The sequence below is a fragment of the Chenopodium album genome, chromosome 17, assembly GCF_948465745.1.
Source record: "Chenopodium album chromosome 17, dcCheAlbu1.1, whole genome shotgun sequence".
Lineage (NCBI taxonomy): Eukaryota > Viridiplantae > Streptophyta > Magnoliopsida > Caryophyllales > Amaranthaceae > Chenopodium > Chenopodium album.
In genome coordinates this window covers 4,035,345-4,058,620 of record NC_137850.1, presented here as the reverse complement: position 1 = coordinate 4,058,620, position 23,276 = coordinate 4,035,345, and the positions used below count along the sequence as shown (strand labels likewise).

The window sequence follows — 23,276 nt, the reverse complement described above, 5'->3', positions numbered from 1 at the left end:
CAAAGTAACTCATGTAATCACTATCAACATTATCCCAATAATGTGTAGAACCACCAACATACTCTCAATTATCAAAAAGTGAACCACCATGGTATAATTTGACAGTAAAACGTTCCATGACCTAACAAAACAAACACAACAAACAATTGACATTCAAAATCAAAATCTAGCAACACAATTTTATGCAAATTCATCCAAACAACACATCAATTTCAACAAATAAACATAACACCAACTATTACCCTAATTTTATCAAATAATGAAAAAAAGACAAGCAACCAACTGCATATATTAGAGAGAGAAATTGGGTTCAAAATTACCAAAATACGAAAGTCTTGTGCCGACCCGATTTCCTAGCATTTAAAGATTCATCTTCGTATTCTTCTCGTATACCATGGTGTATGATGGAGTACTAGGGTAGTATCAATTTTAATAATTGGGGTGAATTATAATAAAGGGGCTCTTAGTACCGTAAAGTAGTATATAGGATAGAAGTAATTATATAGGTGAGGGTAAATAAAATAAAAAAAGGGTAAAATTAGTTTTAAAATATTAAAATAATAAAAATATACTTTTCCGGCAGAATCTTCAGTCTCCGGTGGCTTATATGACATTTTTTGCACCGAAGTTAATACTTTGTGCTGTAGAGTGCACCCGGTAAAGGTTGTGCTATTCTTTGCACCCAACCTATAGTTGGTGCTATTGAGGCCAATTTTGCCTTGGCACAATTGCAGCGGCAACTAGTCCTTGCTCAACCCCCAAAATCGCACCACCTCCAACCAAAACCGCACCACCTGAAATTACAATCCAAGCGAACTCAAACCGTCATCTTCGTCTGCCGTCCATCGCAAGTCGCACTTCATCATCTTCATCTTGAGGGTTTTTCAATTCATTCTTCGATTTGGTTGCCTGATTCAACCATAATAATCTTTGTTTTGTGAATTTCGAGCCTAGGTGGGGTTGGTGGTTTCAGTTCTAGCTATGGGTTGGGTGGGGTAAGTGGTTGTGGCAGAGGTGGCGGCGCCGGCGGTGCGTGCTAAAATAGGAGTGGGGTTGGTGGTTTTAGCTTTTGAGGAAAGATGAGAGAGAAAGAGGAGGAGTGAGAAGGGAAAGTGAGAGAATTAAAAAAAAAATAGCTTGTTTATCAGGTCACAAGTAAAATAGATCTGTTGGAGAAGGTGGAGTATAAAGGTTGAATTTTTGTGAGATTAAACGAAAGTTGGATTTTTGTGAGAAGACTGCGCAAAGGTTGGATTTTTAATTTCCATTTTTCCTATAAATTATTGTAACTTTTTATCAGAAAAAAAATAAAAATAAAAAATTTGTCGGAAATTTTTTTGTTGTTAATGCGACACGTGTACTTATCAAAAGTTTATTGTAACAAACCTTTTATTTTATTTTTTATATCAAAAGTTTTTTATTTTCTTAATAATTTAAGAGATAATTACCAATATAAAGCAATATCAAATCACATTGTTACAAAATTTTTTCAGAAAATAACAAAAAAAATGTAAAAAAAAAACAAACAAACTTTGGGCGGGAAAATTTTTCTGAGAAAGTGAAATGTGTATTAAGGGATAATACTGGTGATTACTTTAGTATAGTAGTATTGTTTGTGAGAAACAAAGTTCATTTATCAAAGGGTTAGAATTATAATATTACAAGAAAAAGTTGTACTTCCTCTGTTTCTATTTACTTAGTCTTTGACACAATATTTAAGAAGAGGAGAGAGAAATTGCAATTTGTGGGCCTTATTGCACATGACTTACCTTTTTACCTCCAAAAGTTGTCCCTATATGCACTTTATGAGAGTAATATAGTGAATCTATAACTATAATTAAAGAAAAAACCGTTTACATCACCTGTGTACACATGTCATTTTATCATTAAAAAATTTCCCTCTAATTTGCTTATGACATCATCATTTTTTTTTCTATTTTTGTCTTTCGAAATTCAAAATTGGAAAAAATAATTCTTAAAAATAAATAAAAGTGTGAACATCAATTAATCAAAAACATACTAATGATTTTTCTCTTTTCAAAAACCCTCATTTTGTGATTAATTATTTTACACTCTCTTATTGATTTTTTTTTTATTCTAATTAAATCGTGCATCGCACGAGTATTAATCTAGTTTATCTACCAAAGCTTACCCAATATAGTATGGGTCAAGTAATATGACATTTCCATTTTAAGAATGTCAGTCAAGTAAATAGAAACAAAGGAAGTATTTATCTGCAACTTTGTCATTTGATAAAAGAGAAACTTGGAATTTATCATTTGAAATTGACTAACTATGTTATTAGACAGGATTTTTTGTAAATTACCAGTTTTATCACCCAAAATGTACCATGTGTTGAAATAACCACCTTTTTTTTTTTGAAATTAAAAATAATCACCCATATTTTACAAAACCAGTAGGTTTCACCACCCTCACCTATACTCCAGCCAATTTTCCAATCATGTGCCCTATATAACGACTATTTTTTGTTTTCATAAAAGTTGTTCCTTGATTTATTTCCTCCCTTCTTTCACAAACTACTCCTGAACTTAAAATTCTCCATTTTTTTCCTCAAAATCTATCGATTTTTACACCAAGTTCTACAAATTGACAGGCGAATCCTTTGATAGGTTCATTTGGGTTGAATATCAATTAAGGTAAATGAAGAACGCACTTAATTTATTTATTTTTTGGTTAATGAAATCGTTAATTGCAATGTTTAATGAACTAGAATTCAAGTTATATGATTTTTGTTGTTTGGAGTGTATTTTATTAGGAATATAATGCTGTAATTGTTGTTTGATTCATTCAATTTGACTTGAATTGGAAATTAGGGTTCTTGATACTGTATTTAAATTGGGGGATTTTCGAATTCGACCTAGTTTGGTAATTGATGACATATGTGAGCTTGTCATATGATAATTGATTGTTTCGTTTATGAGTGTTGCATAAATTGTAGGGGATACAATGTCTTTCATTAGCTCATCACCATCCAAGGTGAAGAAATGTGACTGTGGAGTGCCTCTTACTAGGCTGACTTCGTGGACTCGAGGTAATCCTAGATACAAGGTTAAGGCTTGCAAGTTCTATCACCCAACTACTCAAAGTAGAGGTTGTAAATGATAGGAAGGTAGAAGGATTTAATGCGGAGGAGGAAGAAGAACAAAATTCAATGTGAAGTGACAATAATTAGTTGGGCAACAGTGAATAAGGGGGGAATTCGTGAAAGAATAAAAGAAAAAAGGAGGGAAAATAATATTGTAGGGCCCATGGTTGGAAAACTGGCCGGAGTATAGGCGAGGGTGGTGAAACCTACTGGTTTTGTAAAATATAGGTCGTCTGGCTATTTGAAATTTCAAAAAAAATGGGTAGTTATTTCACACATGGTACGTTTTGGGGTGGCAATTTACAAAAAAAAATCCTATTAGAAAAGATAAACATGTTATGCATTTCATTTTTCTACAATACTTTCAAATTTTGTTTGTTAAATGACTAAAATGCCCTTATTATTTTGTAAATGCAGCTATTTTCATTTAATTCTCCTCAAGAATGTTATGAATATAAACTTATGGAGAGTGATTACATGACCAATTGAACAGATTAGTAAATAAAAAAAAATAAAAAAAAAACCAGAGCAACAATTTGGTAAAAAAAAATTAACACTGACGACAATTTGGTAAAAAGCTTACTCCAAGCGACAATTTGGTAAAATAAATAATCTCAGGCAACAACTATGTAACACCCCAATAATTCTCTCTTTAAACCTATGAGTAACCTGAACAATATTCAAGTGAATTACTAGCGTGCTACCGCCACGTGTTCAAACGTTAAGGCTATATCAGAAATTAGCAGCGGAAAAACTAAATCAGTTATAACTAAGTTTCAAAACCAATAAGCAAAACCAAATTAAGTCTTACAACTTGGAACCATTAAGGCCTTTATTCAAAACTCAAACCAATAGAAGTAGTATAAAAGTGAAATTGAGTTTAAATAACTTCAAAATTAAATAGCAATAAAAATAAGAAAAGCAACCAACACTCCACTCAATATCCCACCACCTAGATACGGATGTTGCATGTGTAAGAACCTGTGGTTAATCTGCTCCCCAATATTACAAGTGTAAAAATTGGATCATCATAGGGTCATTGAAAGACAAAGACCATGACCAAAGAAAGACACACAAAGCACGCAATCAGCAAAGCTGAGTACATACGAGCTGCGAAACATAATAAGAAATTCCTAGCATGCTACTAATAACCAACCATCACACATTATTAAATTGTAGACTCAACACACAACCCCACTATCAATTTACTAAGACTTCACTATTTTAAAAGTAGTTAACTCATCATTTTAATTCATTGGATTAAGCAATAGACAAGGTTGTCCAACCTATGCTCTATTTGGAACATCAAATAAAGAAAAACCCCATGCCTCCTTTCGGAAACATCAATAAAACATCCAACGACCACGGGCGCGACTCCGTGACCGTAGCTAGTATGAGATCTCATCTAACTCCTAGTTTTTGAAAAGTATTTGAAATAAGAGACTCATAAATCAGACGGCCTCAAGAAAAGTGCACGGCTAATACCCCATGTACCTCAACCCCTGATTGTCATTACTCCAGATGTGCACAAATCCATAGTTTTGTTGCTCATCTATCTTGCACTTTACGTGATTTACAAGTTTAGACTTGGTGATGACTCATTTGCAAAGCAATACAATCAATCCAATATCAATTCAATCAAGTAAAGCAAACTTCCAATTTCAATTCTTGATTTATTAGTGACAAACAACATTTATTATTTATTCCTTTAACTACCTCGATATATAAACACCTTGAGTGCATAAGGCACCCCACAACCTTAACCTCGTCATATAAGACTTAAATTTCCTCCTTTACTCATTCTATCTCCATGATCAAGAACGAGTAATGAATCATTTCACCAATCACATACCTTTGCCTCTAAGCGCACCTTGCATAATTAGAGCATAAACAATACTTGCAATATCGAATAGTGCACAACATACGGAAATCACAATATATAACCAAACAATTTAGCCCAGTCTTCTCTATACATGATACTAAGTTCTCGATCTGTCCTTAAACATGCATCTAAAAGCAAGGTTTCATAACTCGCACGTACCTTGTGTAAACAACTCGGTTGGCCACTTTAGAAACTAGAAGTCGCCTTCTACAAAGTCCTCTCCTAAACCAAACAACAAGAATTACATCAATACCCAAGCAAATAAATTTACAGCAATACTAAACTACTTTAAGACCTCTTAAACCATCAAATTAAAGCTTTTAAATTGTTCCCATTAGTCAATAATAATAGTATAACATCCCAACTATAAGTTTTTACGTTAAAATTATGAAAATATAGTGTATAACACATGAAATTCCAGCAGCTTTAAAGTAAGTAAATAAATCTGAAAATTTAGTTTAAGTGTATAGAATAACCCCATAAGCATAATTACTTGAAATTATTATTATATAGCAAATTAGTGTGTTAAAAACCCAAAAATATACCAATTCAATGCAATTAGAAGCTTCAAATTAAAAGTATACAAATCTGAAAATTTATTCTCGAGGTTGTAATTTAAAGTTCAAAGCTTTTTAATCATAAAATACCCACAATAATTATTTTATAGGCTTAGAAGCATAAAAACATGAAATTAAAATAACTTGCTCACAAAAATCAAAACTTTAATAATCTGAAAATTTATACATAGTCAAAATAATTATACTTTAACGTAATTTAAACATAGTATAATTAGATAACTTGATTAGCACGTTTTCAAGCCCTAAAACATGAAGAATCAATGTTTAAACCCTAGATTTTATACATACACAAATCTGAAAATTTATATAATAAATTAAACATGTCAAAACTCATAAATTTATAATCTTTTATAACCTAAATATATTATCAAACCATAATAATAATAATTTAGAACAAAATTTAATTAAAGATTGAAACTTTAAACAATTTAATAAAACAAAGAGAAGTGAGGAAAAAGGGAGGAAGAAGGAGGGGCGAACTATGTAGGGGTGGCTAGACGGCGGTGTTGCGATGGCCGGTGATGGGCGGTGCAGGTGGCTGGGCGTTCCGGCTGGCAGCAGCTTCGACTTCCTTCTTTTTTTTTTTTTTTTGTGTATGTCGTGGAGAGGAGGAAGAGAAAGTGAGGGTTTTTTTTCCTTCTGTTTTCACGTGAAAGAAGAGGAAGGTGAGGGTTTTTTATTTGGGTTTTTGTTCCCTAATTTCATTAGGATTAGAATTTGGGTAGTTTGGGCTTGAATAGAAATCAACTTTGGGCCAATATACTTAAAAAGGGAGTTATAAATTAGACTAAAAGTTAATGGTTTAGCTTACTAGTAGTAAAATCTTATTACTTTTATATTAATTAAATAATTCATATTATAAAATTAAAATAAAAAAAATATTTGTATAAATAATAAATTAATATATTAAAAATATGGGGGATTACAAACTAACCCAAAAAACACATAAATTTCCGACAACTTACTCGTGAATTCTTAATTTAGTTCATTTTATGTGTTTTTTTGTATTCAAAAACAATATTCCCACCTAATTTTCCAACCCTTTTTAGGAAATTACAATTTGAAGAAAAAAAATGTTATAAATATTAATTTTCACTTCATTTTCCTACCCCTTATTAACAATTTTTTTTTTTAAAAAAAAGGGGGGGTAGGAAATAAATTTGGTTTCAAAATTTAGCAAAATTTTATGTGAAAAGTAAAATTTAAAAACACAAAAATGAAATAAATTAGGGTTTTTAAAGTGTTTGTCGGAAAAAGTTAGAAATTTTAGTCTAAATATCGCCTAAGTTGATTGTTTTTACTAAACTGTCACATATTGTTAGATTTTTTTACCAAATTGTTGCCGGAGTAAGTTTTTTTTACCAAATTATCACGAGGGATCTTTTTTATTTACCAAATGGTCAATTGGCCATGGTTACACCCATTAAGTCCTCAGTTAATCAACAGCATCCTGATGAAAATTGTGTTTAGTAAAAGAAGACATAACTATAATTTAAAAATCTATACTATATATTAAAAGGCATTTAGAATCAAGTCGATACGCCACGTGGCACTCTCCATGGCGTTTCGAAACAAGCCTACATGCCACGTGGCACTCTTCCTTAACAACTTTCTTCCATGTTATTACACACTAATTAAAATATTAGAAACATGATTTATATAAAGATTCGAACCCTTAACCTTAAGGATAATTAATAAGAGCTTAACCATTGAACTACGTCATAATTTGTGTTTTTTTTAAAAAAAAAAAAATCTTAATATGTATCTTTAATACCATTCACAATGATTGTAATACATGCAATAACTCGGGGCATCACCCAGGCCTAAAAACTAGTTACTTATTAAAAAGAGGGCAAAAGAAGTGAGAAACCCTAATTACACTATAGTGATTTTGTTACGAATTCACAAGAGAATATCACAAGTCCACAACCTCAATATCAATACTTTGAAGTTCATATATATCTAGGTCCACAACTGCCTAATGAACATATAATCCACCATGCTTCTGATACATATAACAACATGTATTAGGACTTTTAGGAGGTGACGTGGTGATATTAGTTCAACTATGGAGGTCTTTTAGCATCATATTTGCAAAAGAGAACATATTACTTAGCAAGGAATCTGCATTTTACAAGCAAATCAATTTTTTGAAAAAAAAAAAAGATCAAACTTAAGGCATTATCATAGAGTAATCCATATATTTTAAGTAATAATACCAAGAAATATTTTTAAAAGTAATTCATTCATTAATTTTTCAATAAGAAATGTCGTTTAACTACTTATGGACACAAAATCCTGCTAGAAATAATCCATTTCTACAAATGTCATTTATGTCAAGCATTGATAGAGTTGTTAATAAAGTCTTCATTGTATTTACAACATAAGCATTTCAACATCACATCAAGCAAACAAGCAATAGTCTATTCTTGTGTGGTTTGATGTAATCTTAAAATGAACTTGTAACACCCTAAGTGAACATAAACACACTATTACATATTATCCTCTTCAAATCCTAGCTCACAAGAATTTGTTTTAGTACGGGACAAACCTCTTACCCAAAAGATATCTACTAGCTAGGTTTGAAGTATGCCTGGCCTATGGCTCTCCCACATCCGAAAAGATCAAGGGGGAAAGATTCAAGTATGGGCATACCTAGCTTAAAAAGACTTGGTGTGATAGCCAAGAAAAAGACTAATAACCCAAGGCATGCAACACCTTTGAGCATACACTAAATATGTCAGATTTTTCTAGATAGAGGATACCCAAATCCCCAAAGTTTTGCACTTTTAGTAAAATGGGGGGAGAAGGGTTGCCCCAAGGGAAAAAAAATGTAATCAACCATTAATCATTCCAACATAGAACATCATTAATCATTAATCATAGATTTGAATAAAAGTTCCTCTTTAGCTGTAATAGACCTCTGGTTAATGACACACAAAAATAGCTTTATAATGGTAAAACGTTTTACTCAAATGTTTCTAATCTACGGAGTACGTACTAGACAATACTTGGTATTGAGGAAACAAATTTAAATTTCAATAGTTTTAGGTCATAACAGTTAACAAACGATTCAGCAAGCCCATGACTTTGCAAACCAAAGTTGTGTTTGTTTACGGAGTATTTGTTTTCTTAAACTTTATGTCATCTTTATGTGATAAATCATTAAAAATAAGTGTGAGCCAATTTATCCAAAGCCTATGCTAGTCCAAATTTTCTACCTCTATTTTTATACTAGTGAGTGGCCGGATGATGCCCTGGGTTGTTACTTTGAACACTTGTAATGGAATAAATAGGTTCATTATTTATTATTTATTTATTTATAATAGTTTTTCATTAACCCTTTGAATAAATTATTTGTGGAACAACTATTGAGTAATTATATAAACATCAATATCCATCTTATCAATTTCATCATCAGTTGGAAACTCTTTAAAATTGATAATACGATAATATGCACATTTTATATGCCATATTTATATGATATTTGTCGTGCTTTCTTCGTACATTTGCTTATTTGAGCATCATTTTATTATATATTTCTATATTGCTCTCCTCGGGTTCTTTTTCTGTGATTTTGTAGGAATAAGTGGCTTTTCGAATTGAGCTACAAATCGGAGATGATATTATGTGACAAATGTGACAAAGAGAAAGAAATTTTATCAGAAAAGCTAAAGGACGACACCTTGCTCCGCAACCGAGTTGTGGCATACAACTTTCCACCACAGGCTACCCGCGGCTAGCATAACAAAGGGAAGAAGAAGAGTGGCATGGCAGCCCACTCCACAGCCCGCCTGTGGCTAATAAGGCTGCGCCACAACCTACCCGTGGCTAATGATTAATGAGTGCTTTAGATAGGTTTAATTTGCCGACTTACAAGATTCCTAATTCAACCTAATTTCCCAAATAGCCTTACCTATATATATCTTCATTAATTAGTTTTTAGAGAGGGGGGAGGGGGGTGGGGTCGCCACTTTAGTATTGAAGGAGGCGTACCTCGATCGTCATGTGTTCTAGCAGCAACGTTGACATTCTCTAATCAAGTAGTTATTTCCTTTGCTTTTGTTCTTCATTATTTTTAATTACTTTAGTAATTTAGTTTAATGATTTTCATTCTTGCATTCAATCTTGATTCGCATGTCTTTTGTTTGCAAGTAGAATTTATTCTAAATTTAGGTTGAACCCTAAGCTAGCCATGATTAATACTTGATTTATTCTTTTAAATTCTCAATTGATTAATTATATTGTTCATGCTTAATTGATTGTGCTCATGCCAATACTAGATTAGGGATAATTGGTATTGTTATTATTCCATTGTCTTGATCGCAACGGGAGTTGGGTTTTGACGGATTTGAATAGATCAATTAAGGGTATGAAATTCTCCACGGAAGTAGGTAGAATGGATTATTAGGAAGTTAGGGTGCCGGACTTAATGTCCATAATTTGCATGATTCCACGGAAGTAGGTTTGATTGTTAATTAGGGAAGTCATTGACAACTCAGTAGAGATCTTTGGTATTTTATAGGGCGTACATTTCCTTATGAACATATAATTGATTGATTGGGGTCAGAGTTAGTCTTGCATTGATTATGGTGGTGGTGATACTTAATTCTAGATGTTTTTATTATTGTTTTTTTCTTGCTTTATTAGTATAATAATTTCTACCCTATTTTGATTGAGTCAACTAGTTATTATTCATAGCAACCCAATATCGATACTACCTTCTTTGTGGGATCGATCCTGACTTACCCTACTACCTATTAGGAGGTTTAGTTAGGTAGTATTTTTGTTAGGTGTGCGACCGCCTATCAAAAATCATGTACATCACATTTGTAACTTCTTCATCTACCAGTTTCACAAACAATTCAACACTATGTTGTTCAACACTATGTTTTTTGATATTTGAACCTACTTATATAAAATGATAGATACCTTAAGAACTGTGCGGATTTTGTCACAACTTCATCACTTTTGTCAGCATACTCATCAGGAATATTTTCACAATATTCTTTCAAACCATCATATTTTATATTTGATAAAAAAAATCCTTAATCCTTTGATTAAGACTTAGAAAATTTCAATTAGATAGAAAATTTCAATTCCTTATAAAAGGTTTTTGGGAAATTCCCTTTGGTAAACTTCACTCTTATAAAATTCTGTGTGGTGAACAAAGTTTTATAAAATTATCTTTGGTACTCATAAACTTTTTATACTTATTTCTTATGATATTAATTATTATATTTTATTAAAAATTTAACTATAGTTAGGTTTTTTTTAACAATAATATTTAACTATAGTTAGGTTTTTAATTTTTTTTTAACAATTTAATAATTATACTAAAATTTAAGAAAAAAAACCAACTACCCCTTCCCCACCCACTGCCAGCCTCCCCTCTCCCTGCCGGCGGCCGACACCCCTACCTAACCCCCGGCACCGGCGACCTTACCTCTCTACCTTTCCCCTGTTTTTCAGCCCCCTACCAAACCCTAATAACCTATTCGAAAGCACCGAAAAACCCAAAATCACCCTAATATCCGAAACCCTTGAAAACGAGTAGAACGGGTTTTAGGGAGGTTTCGGGTTTTTGAATGGTTTCGGGTGGGTGATTAGGGTTTTGGGTGGCCGGAAAATAGGGGAGGGGTAGTTTCGGGGAAGGGATGGGGCGGATTTTGGGCCGGTTTGCGGTGGAGGTGGGTGTCGGGTTGGGGAGAAATGAGGAAGAGGTGGCTGGCAGTGGGAATGGGGAAGGTCGTCGGCCGAGGGTGAGGGAGGTCGCGCATCGCCGGCGGCAGCCTAGCCATCTGTAAGGGAAGGGGCTGCTGGTTGGGTGGGGGAGGGGTTTAGTATTTTGTTTTTTTTTGGAAAAATATTTTTATAATAATTTAATTATTAAAAAAATAAATAAATAACTATAGTTAAGGATTTTATTAAAATAACACTTCTCAATGGTAATCAATAATTTCAGTTTACCATTGATAAAAAAAATTTTAAAACGTTTACCACTTAGAAAATTAAAAAGTTGGAGTTCACCAATAAGGGTCCAAAATTATACTTATAAAAAAAGCAATAATAAAAGCAACAAGACAACCATAAATTTGTTTTGTAATAGCTTTTTTTCCCCAAGGAAACTTTTTCCTCTTCAAAGCAAAGGTTTAATTTGAAAATCAGAAATAGGATCGCATATATACAATGGCGTATCTATCATTTTAGATAAGTAGGTTCAAATATCATAAAAAAAAATTATATTTAAATTATTTATAAATTAATAAATTACGTAAAACTATACATTTATATTATCTTTCTGATCTTAAATAATATATCCAGATTAGTTTTTTTCACTTGAAGCACGACCATAGCAATGACTCAATGAGACTGTTGAATATTATCTTAATCAATTAACCCTAAACCAATTACATATGCCGCATAACCTAATAAAATAATTTTCATTTGTCGGCCGAAATAAATACTCAAGTGAAATAATGGATCGAATAACATACTTGAAAATTAGCGGTAAAATGATCAAACTTATGAGTAGAACATCGAATATTTGCCAACAATTTTAAGAACTCTAGGTACTTCTGTAGCCAAATCAAGATCTAATTTCGGGATCGAGATTCATGTTCCGAGTTAAGTTGAGGGCCCGAGATAGAGCCTCCGAAGCTTTAACCAGTTAATTAGAGCACAAAAAAGTAAGAGAGAGTCATATCTTCTGACTTGCTGTAATAAGAGAGTAAAAGAGAGAAAGAGTAAAAGAGAGAAAGAGTAGAAGAGAAAGTGAGAGACAGGGGCATTTATAATCGGGCTTTGTGATGTTCTTACTTGTTAGGTCATGAGGAAGTATAGTCCACTACCTGATTGGGTTCCCTTACCCAATACCTCAATAAAATAATATTTTCTACAAAATAAAATAAAAAAGTCTATGTTTTTAGAAAAAGTAAAATGGATAAGGATAGGGTGGATTAAGACTTTAATGTGAAAAGATAATATATTTTATTTTTAAATAATTTTAATCCTAAATCATTATTCATTGTTTTTTACTCTTGAAATTAAACTCTCAAATCTATATATCATTATATATCATTTTGTATATTTTTTGTTATCGCTTGATCTCTAACAAATTATTTGTCTATTCAAATTTTTTGACATAAATTTCACATAAATGTATAAAGAAGGTACAATGTTTTAATTTTTTTTATATAAAAATAAAATCTTATTAATTGGATATTTAGATAAAACCATTAATTCTATAAGATTATGTTTATTTTTTTAATAATTTAAATCCTAATATCCCACGGTTATTTAAAGTAATTTGATCATACTCATAATATTTTTGATTAATTTTCTATTCTTTGTTAAGGATATTTTTTTTATTAATTTTATGTAATTTATTCCCCTTATAAATATTTTGATAACAACATTAAAAAAAAATATACATACACAATTGCAACAAAACATATATACTATTTATCTTCTATTTCGATATAATCACACCCATATCTCTTCTATCTGATAAAAGTCAACAAAACAAACATTTTAGCAAAAATTAATTAATATAAAATTAATCTTTATAGTCTTATATAATAAATCAATATATTTACCCGGAATTGAATAGTTGTTGTGAAATTAATCTAAAAATTATAATTGTACAAAATCAATTCTATGCATAATAAATCATTTTTTTTGTTGTCGTTGACAATGTGTGCGATATGTAACGACTGCAAAATACCTAATGGAGTAAAAAAAAAATAATTCAATCAATTTTGAACGAAATTGTCGAACAAAGTTGGCTTTACTTGAGGCATGAGAGGAATCACTCTGTAATGAAAAATTAAAAATTAAGTTAATTTAATGACTTGATTAAGCTACCTAAATCACAAAAATTTTGTTTTAATCATAAAATTAATTAATAAAAACTAAAAAGGTTTGTTAAAAAGTTTAATAAACGTAAAGGATTTATAAAGATATAATACCTCCTCATCCAACAGAACCATCAAGCGAGAAATTCGTACTTTGATTTTCTAATTAGTTTTACTCAAATTTAATTCTCTGATTAAATTAGATCATCATGTAAAAACAAAATTCAGTAAACAAAACATAATCATATAGTCATTGGGTATCCCAAATAAACACAATGTAAGCAATAATCACAAATATACATTTAAATATGGAATTTCGAAAATTAAGCTAAAAAATAACCCGGCCATTGATGACCTAATAAAACTGGCACAAAATTCGCTTGATTTGATTTTGCATTGATACCCATTTTGTTTGTGTCGTATGATGCGTCAATTTATAATGATAAATATCACAAATTTTAATTTAATTGTAATTAAGAAATAATTTTTATTGCAAAATTTATCTTATAATGATAGATATAAATCCTATATCTAAAGATGATTTTTTAAAAAAGATAATTAAAGTTTTTTTTTTAAATAAACTAAATCCTAATAAATCACTATTTGTTTTTTCACCTACGTGGAAACATTCTTAATTCTCATAGGTCACTTTTTTTTAGGTGGCAAGTAAATTTTTAATTCTAAAATAAAATTAAAATCTAATTTTTAATTGGTCGAAAATATACCTTTACTTATGTGGCGTTCCGAATGCTCTTGAAAAATGCATACTTTATTTATATACAAGTATATTAAATTAACACACTTGGACTAGGCATGTTTATCAATACGTAACTGTGACCATTAATATCTTTAATTTTTCATTAGTGTATATATCATAAAATGTTAATATTATGAAAATATACATTGAGCATTTAAACTAATCCAACAACATTTTGCACAATAACATTTACTTTTTATAGTATATATTAGTTAAAAAAAAGGGAAATTCTTTTTGGCAACACAATATTTTTTAATTTTCTCAGTGGTAAATTGTAAAAATTCTTATTATCTTTGGTAAACTCTAATTTGTTATAATTATTCAATGGTGATATTAATGATGTTTATATCTAATTATAAACCTAATCATGGTTAAGTTTTATAATAACTAGTTTAAGTTCCGTACCATGCACGGTAAGCGTAATTTTTTTCTATAAAAAACAATTATATATAACAAATAAAAGTGATGCTTTAAAGTAATTTCTTTAATATCAATAATATGAATCAATTTTATTACGGAGTATTACTTTTTTTTTTTTTTTTTTTTTTATCAAAATCTAATATTACTCCGTTTATTAGATAATTAAAAAAGAGTTGGAATAATATTTAGGTAAATATGTATAAAGAATTATGAACACCAAATAAAAAGTGATATTTTTTGTCATAAAGATAATATCAAGGATTTGGAATATTAGTATAAAAAAAACAGCACCAGGATATAACATGTGTCACTCTCGATGTTATTGATTGATATTAAAATAAAAAAAAAAAAAAAATAATTGCCCTCGCACTCCCCCCAACACAACCCAGCCACCCCTTGTCCCTACCCCTCCACTGTCGGCGCCACCCCTTTCCTGTGCCAGCGTCCAACAACCATACTTCATTACCCACCGTCCTCCTTCCCTCACCGTAACCCAAGCCCCAATTTATAACAAAACCACCATTTTCTCCCACCTCAAAAATCAGCCCCATATTCTCTCTCCTCCTTCAAACCCTCAAAAGTGGGGAATTTTCCGTCGTAGTCCTATCCAGATTCCGGCAAATTCTTCTCCCCAAATTTTTTTTATTAATTCAATTTTATTTACTTTGAATATCATTATTCGTATGAACCCAAAATTCATACAACCAAAAATCGTTTAGGAGTGTTATTGATTGAATACTTAAGTAATTCAAAGGATTCAAGAACCACGTAGTTAACAAGAAAAGGAAAAGGAACTTGATCACCATCACCCCACCACGCAGGCAAATTGGGGTCGATCGCCTGTTTAATCTTCAAATCAGCAACAAACTGGTCAATTTTAATTTTCTTGATAAAATGGTTTTTCAATTCAGTCTTTTGGATACCCATTTTTGCCACATAATTCGATTCTTGTTGGCGGAGATGGGTCTAGGGTTCTTTGTTTCTTTGGGGAAAAAGATGAAGATTTGGGGGGTTTTTAAGAGGATGGGGGAGAGAGGTGGGGTCGCCAGAAGCGGAGGTATGGGGTCGTCGGCGGGTGGAAAGCTGGCACCGCCAGCCAGGGGAGATGGGTCAGGTGGTACGATGGTGGCTGGGTAGGTGGGGATGGAGTTAGATTTTTTTTGTTTTTTTTTTTAGTTATTTCAGTTTTTTTTATTTAAAATAAACGTTATCCATGGTTAACCATTTACTAAATTATTTCATTATTGTCACCGTTGGAAAATTATACTCCGTAGTTAATTAGAGTTTACCAATAATAATAAGTATTTTTATAATTTACCACTGAGAAAATTTATTATTCACATAAAAATACTTTCCCCATTTCCTAATATTGCATGCATGTTTTGCAACAATTACCAATTAAGAAAGTTTTACACAACGTTACCATACATGTATATGCTTTTTTTTATCTCTCTCCACATCACATAAGTCCCTGTCTTTTTCTCTCTCTATTTTTCTCTTTATCTTAAATTTCCGTGTCTTTTCCCTTGTGATACAATATTAAGAGAACGAAGAAAATAAAGTATCCTTTCCCCTATGATGCAATATGCCAATATAGATATTGTTTTAAGATAAACAAAAACTGAAGTAAACCCATCTAGAGCAAATCCAACAGTTTGTCTACAACGTTTGTGGTGTACATTATTCTAAAAAATAATATCCAAGAACAAAATCTTACAATCTTAGATGGCAGAAAAACAGCCTCTCTTATCACCCAAAAAATCAGCATGAAAATCCATACATTAAGATGATAGCCAATAGGAAGATGGTGATGTGTAAATTTCCTCATCCACATCATAAGCCACAAACATCAATAGTATATATATAATCAATCAGTTTATAGTAACCACCAACTCATAAAAACACCACACTAGCAAAGTAGAATAGCAGATAAACTAAGTGTAGCACTACTACTATGGCTACTTCAACTATCCAACAATCTGCATTTGCTGGGCAGACCATCTTGAAGCAACAAAATGAGCTCGCTCGCAAGGTTGGTGGCAGCGGAGGCCGGTTTTCTATGCGTCGTACCGTCAAGAGCGCTCCGCAAAGCATATGGTAAGTACCTCTTTCTCCTGAGCTACTCAGAATTCAATAAACAAGCGATGCACTTATTTAGAAACAGAGTATGATTTAAGAGAAAAACTAGTTATACTTAAACTAGTCATGTTAACTTTCTTTTTCAAAGTAGAAATTAACTTTTGCAAAATGTTTAAGGTTTTAATTGAATAGATGAATCAATACTTGCAATCATAGGTATATTTTGTCCAGTACAATCAAGAATTTAGACGACAATATTACTATATTACAGTTTGCAACTAATTTTCTTAAATTAGGAGTTACATAATCTATTGAAACAGAACAAATGTGTTGTTGTAAGCTTAACTGCTAAGTCGTTAACATATAATAACATCTGGAAATAAAATGCAGGTACGGTCCTGACCGTCCCAAGTATTTGGGCCCCTTCTCAGAGCAGACTCCATCATACTTAACTGGTGAATTCCCTGGTGACTACGGCTGGGACACTGCTGGACTATCAGCAGACCCCGAAACCTTCGCCAGGAACCGTGAGCTCGAGGTGATCCACTCTAGGTGGGCTATGCTTGGTGCCCTGGGATGTGTATTCCCTGAAATCCTGTCCAAGAACGGTGTCAAATTTGGTGAAGCCGTGTGGTTTAAGGCTGGATCCCAAATCTTCCAGGAAGGTGGACTCGACTACTTAGGAAACCCGAACTTGATCCATGCCCAAAGCATCCTCGCTATCTGGGCCAGCCAAGTTGTCCTCATGGGTTTGATCGAAGGCTACCGTGTTGGTGGTGGACCATTGGGTGAAGGGCTCGACAAGGTATACCCAGGTGGAGCTTTTGACCCACTTGGTCTTGCAGACGATCCAGAGGCCTTTGCTGAGCTGAAGGTAAAGGAGCTCAAGAACGGGAGATTGGCTATGTTCTCCATGTTCGGGTTCTTCGTACAGGCTATTGTTACCGGAAAGGGTCCCATTGAGAACCTCTCTGACCATCTTGCTGATCCAGTCGCTAACAACGCCTGGGCTTTTGCCACCAACTTCGTTCCTGGAAAGTGAAAACTGATAGGATATGTAATAACTTAAATGAGAAATAGTGTGAACAAATGTATGCTTTGCAGTGATGGGCAGTGAACTTTGAGCCATGAAGTTGATGTAACTTTGTGTTTACTTAAGTCCTGAAATATGAAGGAGTAATTTACTACTCTGTACAATGGATCATGAGTTATCAAAATTATTAACTACTTCGTAACTGTCTTTGTGCATTTATTTTTGTAACAGACAAACAATAAAGCTTAAGTTTACCACTAGCATGACATTTCTGATGCATGTAATAAGATTATGAATACACAGCAACATTATCAATCACCTAGTGTCTATATACAGGGTTTGGGGAAATCCATATAATCTTTGGACACATACACAGGAACCGAGGCATGTTACTAAAAAACCAGAAACTTCTGAAGTTTTCTTTAATCTTGCAAACATCTTTCATATGGTTAGCACAAAACTCTTCTAGTGTATAAAATTGCATCAACAGGACAATAGTATAAATTCTGTAGTCTACCAATTAAACCGATATCAGCATAGTCCAATTCTATGTTGACATGTATCTCAGTAGTATCAAGGTTAGCTCATCCCCATTGACAGTGAAAACCTTCTCCATCAAGCATAGACAGGTTTCGGTTATAGGCTTAGCTTCCAGTTGCAATCAGACATTCAGGATATAAACCCGGGGCAATGTGCAATCTTAGCCTACTGTTCCATCACGTCAGTCCATATCAAATGGAGTAACATAAGGGAAAACATAGTAATCATAATCCATGATCCCATATAACAGAAACAGGTGGATCATCACAGATTAAATCAGGCAAACTTGCAATGTCTATGTTATGACTTGTCAGCAAAAACTTTCTACTTTCTAGTAGGAGCAATAAAATATTACAGTCACTGCATTACCTTTAAGCGCTAAGTGGGACTAAAAAAGCAAATAAACTAAATGCATATGGCAATTATCAGCCTCTATGACGTTAGTCGCATTACTGAAGGCCCCATAAGTTTACGATAAATAATTGGTCCAAAGCAGCGCAGGAGCTTACTACTTGAGTAAGATAAAGTATTAAATATTGGCAACACAATTCTTGACAGACTCAGCAATTATGCATCGACTTGGCAGTACAAAAGAGTAAAGGATCCCTAAGATAAGTGGAAAACCAAGTACATTCTCAGCTAAAATTGTAGAGTGATCACCTATTTATCTTAGATAAGTCTGACATACTGTTCTAAGGATATATATTCCATAGATAAAATCTAAACTAATTGGAGAATTGGATATATCTGACATACTTCCAAAATTAGCTACGGAATTCAGTAATTTTTTTTTTTTTTTTACTATAATCCCTGAAGTAAGAAGTTTTGAGTTACTATCTTTCCTAATTTGTCAAGTTCCTAAACTAAATGGATGAAATAGCAAACATGGAAAATTCTCTATATAAAGACAATTCTTACCTGATGCTGTTCTGAGCTGATTCTATACTCTATGCTTCAGAGTTGAAACATAATATATGAGTACCATAGATAGTTCCGGCTGAAGCTCCATCAATTGCGCTCTAAAAGACACTCTGCTACCAAAATAGTTCAACTATTGCAGAATACGTGATCTCCCAGTGATCAAGAGTACAAATAAAGATTATTTGCAACACATCAGGCATGTCTGTAAGGCTATAAATCTCAGAATAAAATGATGAAATTATATCGTCATGAAGTCATCAATAAACCCTTCCCCTGTCAATGGAAAATCTGTGAAGATGTCTGACTTCTGGACAAAATCTTGTTCTAACATGCTCAGACAATACAATAAACACCAAAATTTTAGACAAGAAATAGCATTTGTAGGCAGGGCATTGAAGTGTCATTTTTTAAAAATCTTTAAACACTTTAGTAAACAAAATAGTAGTTGACGCAAGAAAGAAGACACTGATACAGTGTTTCAGACAGTCATAATACAAATAGATGTCTCATTGGTACACAAATATATTACAAAGATGAATTGCTTATAACAGTAACAAAATTTTTTAAAATATGCTAATGCTAAATTCCTCCTACATGTTTCTTATTAAGCTGAACAATTACATTTGCGAGTCTCTTAATTAGAGATGGCACAACAGCTATAATATACCAGCCAAATGATAAAATCAAAAGCAGACCTTATTGCATTACATGAAGAATATGTCTATGACTACGAGACAATTTTCTGTTAGAATTTTGGGGATAACGTTCTCAGCACAACACCAAAACCCAATTTCTTAAGTTCATTGTAACAAGAAAAACCCAATAAAAGTATAAAACCTCTGGCCTTAACTTCTACACGAGCAAGTGACATAATGAGACCGGTCACTTTTGTATGCAGACAACACATCACAAATCAATTAGTGTGAAGACTACTCGCAAAACAGCATTAGTAAGCATTGTAGGATGGATTGCCAATCTTCGAAATCTCTTGCATCAAGAAACCATTGCATCAATCAAGTAAGCAGTGAAGTCCAACTAATAAGTAATTTTCCACCAAAGCACACATATAACACTTTGGATACATTCTAGAGGAGCTACAGATCAAAAGCTCACTTGACATAAATCCAGAATTTCAAAATTGTTAGCATAACAATGCAATGATGAAAGATATCAAGGTTCTATACCCAATAAATTTGCAAAAATTTCGTGAAATAGGGTATGAATGGGCACCTATTCATCAACTGTAGAAAGCCTAACTCAGTCAAAAATCCTTTCCCCAGTTGAAAAAATCACGAACACCACTGAACTTAAAATACACAGAAAACCAGGAATAACAAATACCAATCTCCAGCTTTCTGGGCTAGAGATATCATAATTAGCACCTTTAGCTGCTTCAAGAAGCTGACCTGTAAGCTCAACACCAACAATACCAGCTAGTGTACCTGCTGTGTTAGAAACTCCCATAACAATTCCAGCATATCTTGGAGCTATGTCCATGTGATTCACGGCAAACCCAGCTCTTCCAAGAGCCAAGAAGCCGAGTGCCACAGAAGAACAGAACACAGCCCCGCCAGCAGTTCTAAACACAGGCAGTGCCATCAGTGCCAGAGAAGCCACGATGAATCCTATGGTATTCAAGAACTTCCTAGTCTTAGTTATAGACATTAGCTTCCTGGTGATAAGATGATCAGCCACCACCCCGCCAATATTTGAGAATAAAAACATGTTGAGGTACGGCATCATTTTAGAAGAACCCATATCTTGGAGACTAAGCTGTAGGCCTTGCTCAAAATATGTTGGTAGCCAATTCATAAGTACATACAAGGCATAATGGAAAGTAAAGTTGTTGACCACAATAGCCCAGACTGGTAAGCTGACAAAAATTCTCTTCCAAGGTATGTTTAAATTTTTAGCTGAGCTACCTCCATTCTCCACTTTAAACTTATGATTACCTTTAACAGGTAATAAATTTTCCCCAAAACCAGAAGCAGCAGCTTTGGGATGCTCAGATCGAGGAGGGTCAGATGCATATTTAAACCACAACACAGACCACATGGCTCCTAGTGCTGCTTCAGCTACAAAGACAGATTGAGGACCCTTAAACTTCACCAGGCTCGGAAGCAGAAGCATTCCTGCAGCAGCACCTAGGTACATCCCAGATGTGGTAAGAGAAACAGATCTAGATCTTTCATGAGGAGGAACCCATTGTGCCAAAACCGTGTGAATCGAGGGAAAGATAAATCCTTGAGCTACACCAACAAGAAGGCGTGCAACAACCAACATGAAAACCCGGTTGGGATCCAGCGGGACTAGAGCACAAGTCAGAGACCATAACACAAATGAAAGCAGCAGAACACGTCTGCCACCAATTTTCTGAGCTGCCCAGCCTCCCGGCACTTGTGATAAGGCATAACCATAATAGAAAGTGGAAAGTATTGTGCCTTTACTTGATTGATTAACTCCAGCAGCATCAGCAGCAATTGTATAAGCAATTGAGAAGCCCACCCGCTCAATGTAGCAGACAGACGTACATATGAATGTCAAAAGTACAATCAAATACCGCTTTGGAAACTTGTTTTCTTGCATAATTCACACAACTAAGAAACACCTAAAATTAATTGCTGAGTCTTGTTACCTTTCAAGCCAAACTTGCAACTACTACCCAGACTTATTGTTTTAACAATGATAATAACTCAGACTTACATTCGACGTATCCAGATCTCTCTTGACAATAACAACCACAGTGACCCCAGCATCCAAACAAAGCCTATGGATTCTAGACCCTGAAACCAAAGTACAATGATCAATAATTCAATACTCTTGAATGGTTTTACTTTCTTTTTAACCACAACAAAAACAAATACCTAATTTGATCAATCAGCAGAACACTAAATACAAGTATACAAGCATCTAACAGAACACTAAAAACAATTACTAGTATTAGTTGAAGTAATTGTAATGATGTCACAATCAACTCACATTACACCAGACACTCAACTTAAAATGTAACTCAGACCGTTAATTATAATCACACATAATCACATATACAAAGAATCTAACCGCATTTCTTATTTTGGGAATATAAATTAATAACTTGCCCCAAAAATGCTTAACAATCATTTAAAAAAAATTTACAGGTTTCCATTTCAAGAAATTGCATCAGCAAGTAACAACTAATAATCAAATTTAACAATTAATACAATTCCATCCAACAATTAAATCAATCACAATCAAGAAAATGTCAATTAATCAACAAATTCAACAAGTACACCAATTAATCAAGAAATCCTACTCACACATTACAAGCATTAACTCAGAAAAAATATATCAAAATACAGAAATCCAGAATTAAAAAATTATCAAAATTCAGAAACCCCAGAAAAAAATCATCAAAATTCAGAAAACCCAGAAAGAATACAAGCAAATTACCTAAAAAAAGTTGAACCCATTTGCTTCTTATGCATCAAATATCAACCCATTGTGAAGTTAACTTGAACCCCATGAAAGAATTACATTGAAGTGATGAAACCCCAAAATGACAAATGTGAGATGGATCAAAATGGGACGAAGAAACACAAAAGTGATAAGATGGTAAATGAATTACTCAAACAAAAGGGGTTAAGAGTCAACGAATTTGACAAGGTCGTATTACTAAGGAGGGTGAAAGTGCTTAAGAAGAAAAGGGGATTGGATCTTCAGTGTCTGAAAACTGAAGAACGTAAATCACAAATCGGTTTTGCGGATTTTATTTTTTGGTTGGGAGTTGCGTAGCGTTTTCTATGTTAAAATTTCTTGAGTGATTTCCATTAATATTGTTAGAAAAGTTATAAATTCCATGATTATGTTAGTTTTTGTAAATATTCCCTATATATCGTCTATGTCACCATAAAAATTAATTTATATATATTTTTTTAAAAGTAAAGAATTAGCGGTTTACTTACTTGAAATTCATGTACACGAAACAAAATAAATGAAACCGCTAATTCAATTAGACGTTTCTTTTTTATAAAACCGCTAATTGAATTAGCGGTTTTGTTGTAAAAGAGTAAATAAAAAAAATAGTTGATGATGTGGACAGTATGTTGGGAATATTAGTAAAAAGTG

The 23,276-nt window shown here is 32.9% G+C and overlaps 2 protein-coding genes across 2 annotated transcripts; one reads left to right on the top strand and one right to left on the bottom strand.

Annotated features, from left to right (window-relative positions):
* The first annotated feature begins 16,478 nt into the window (after positions 1-16,478).
* On the top strand, positions 16,479-17,913 carry LOC145589402 (chlorophyll a-b binding protein 5, chloroplastic). Its single transcript, XM_081645946.1, has 2 exons — positions 16,479-16,696; positions 17,069-17,913. Exons 1-2 carry the CDS (start codon positions 16,554-16,556, stop codon positions 17,718-17,720), a joined length of 795 nt encoding a protein of 264 aa, XP_081502072.1. The 5' UTR covers positions 16,479-16,553; the 3' UTR covers positions 17,721-17,913.
* A 1,656-nt stretch (positions 17,914-19,569) lies between these two features.
* LOC145589400 (putative anion transporter 5) lies at positions 19,570-22,944 on the bottom strand. The gene is made up of 2 exons (XM_081645945.1): positions 22,602-22,944; positions 19,570-21,955 (listed from the first exon to the last, which is right to left on the bottom strand). The coding sequence occupies exon 2, from the start codon at positions 21,756-21,758 to the stop codon at positions 20,430-20,432; it is 1,329 nt and encodes a 442-aa protein (XP_081502071.1). The 5' UTR covers positions 21,759-21,955; positions 22,602-22,944; the 3' UTR covers positions 19,570-20,429.
* Between the last annotated feature and the right edge of the window lie 332 nt (positions 22,945-23,276).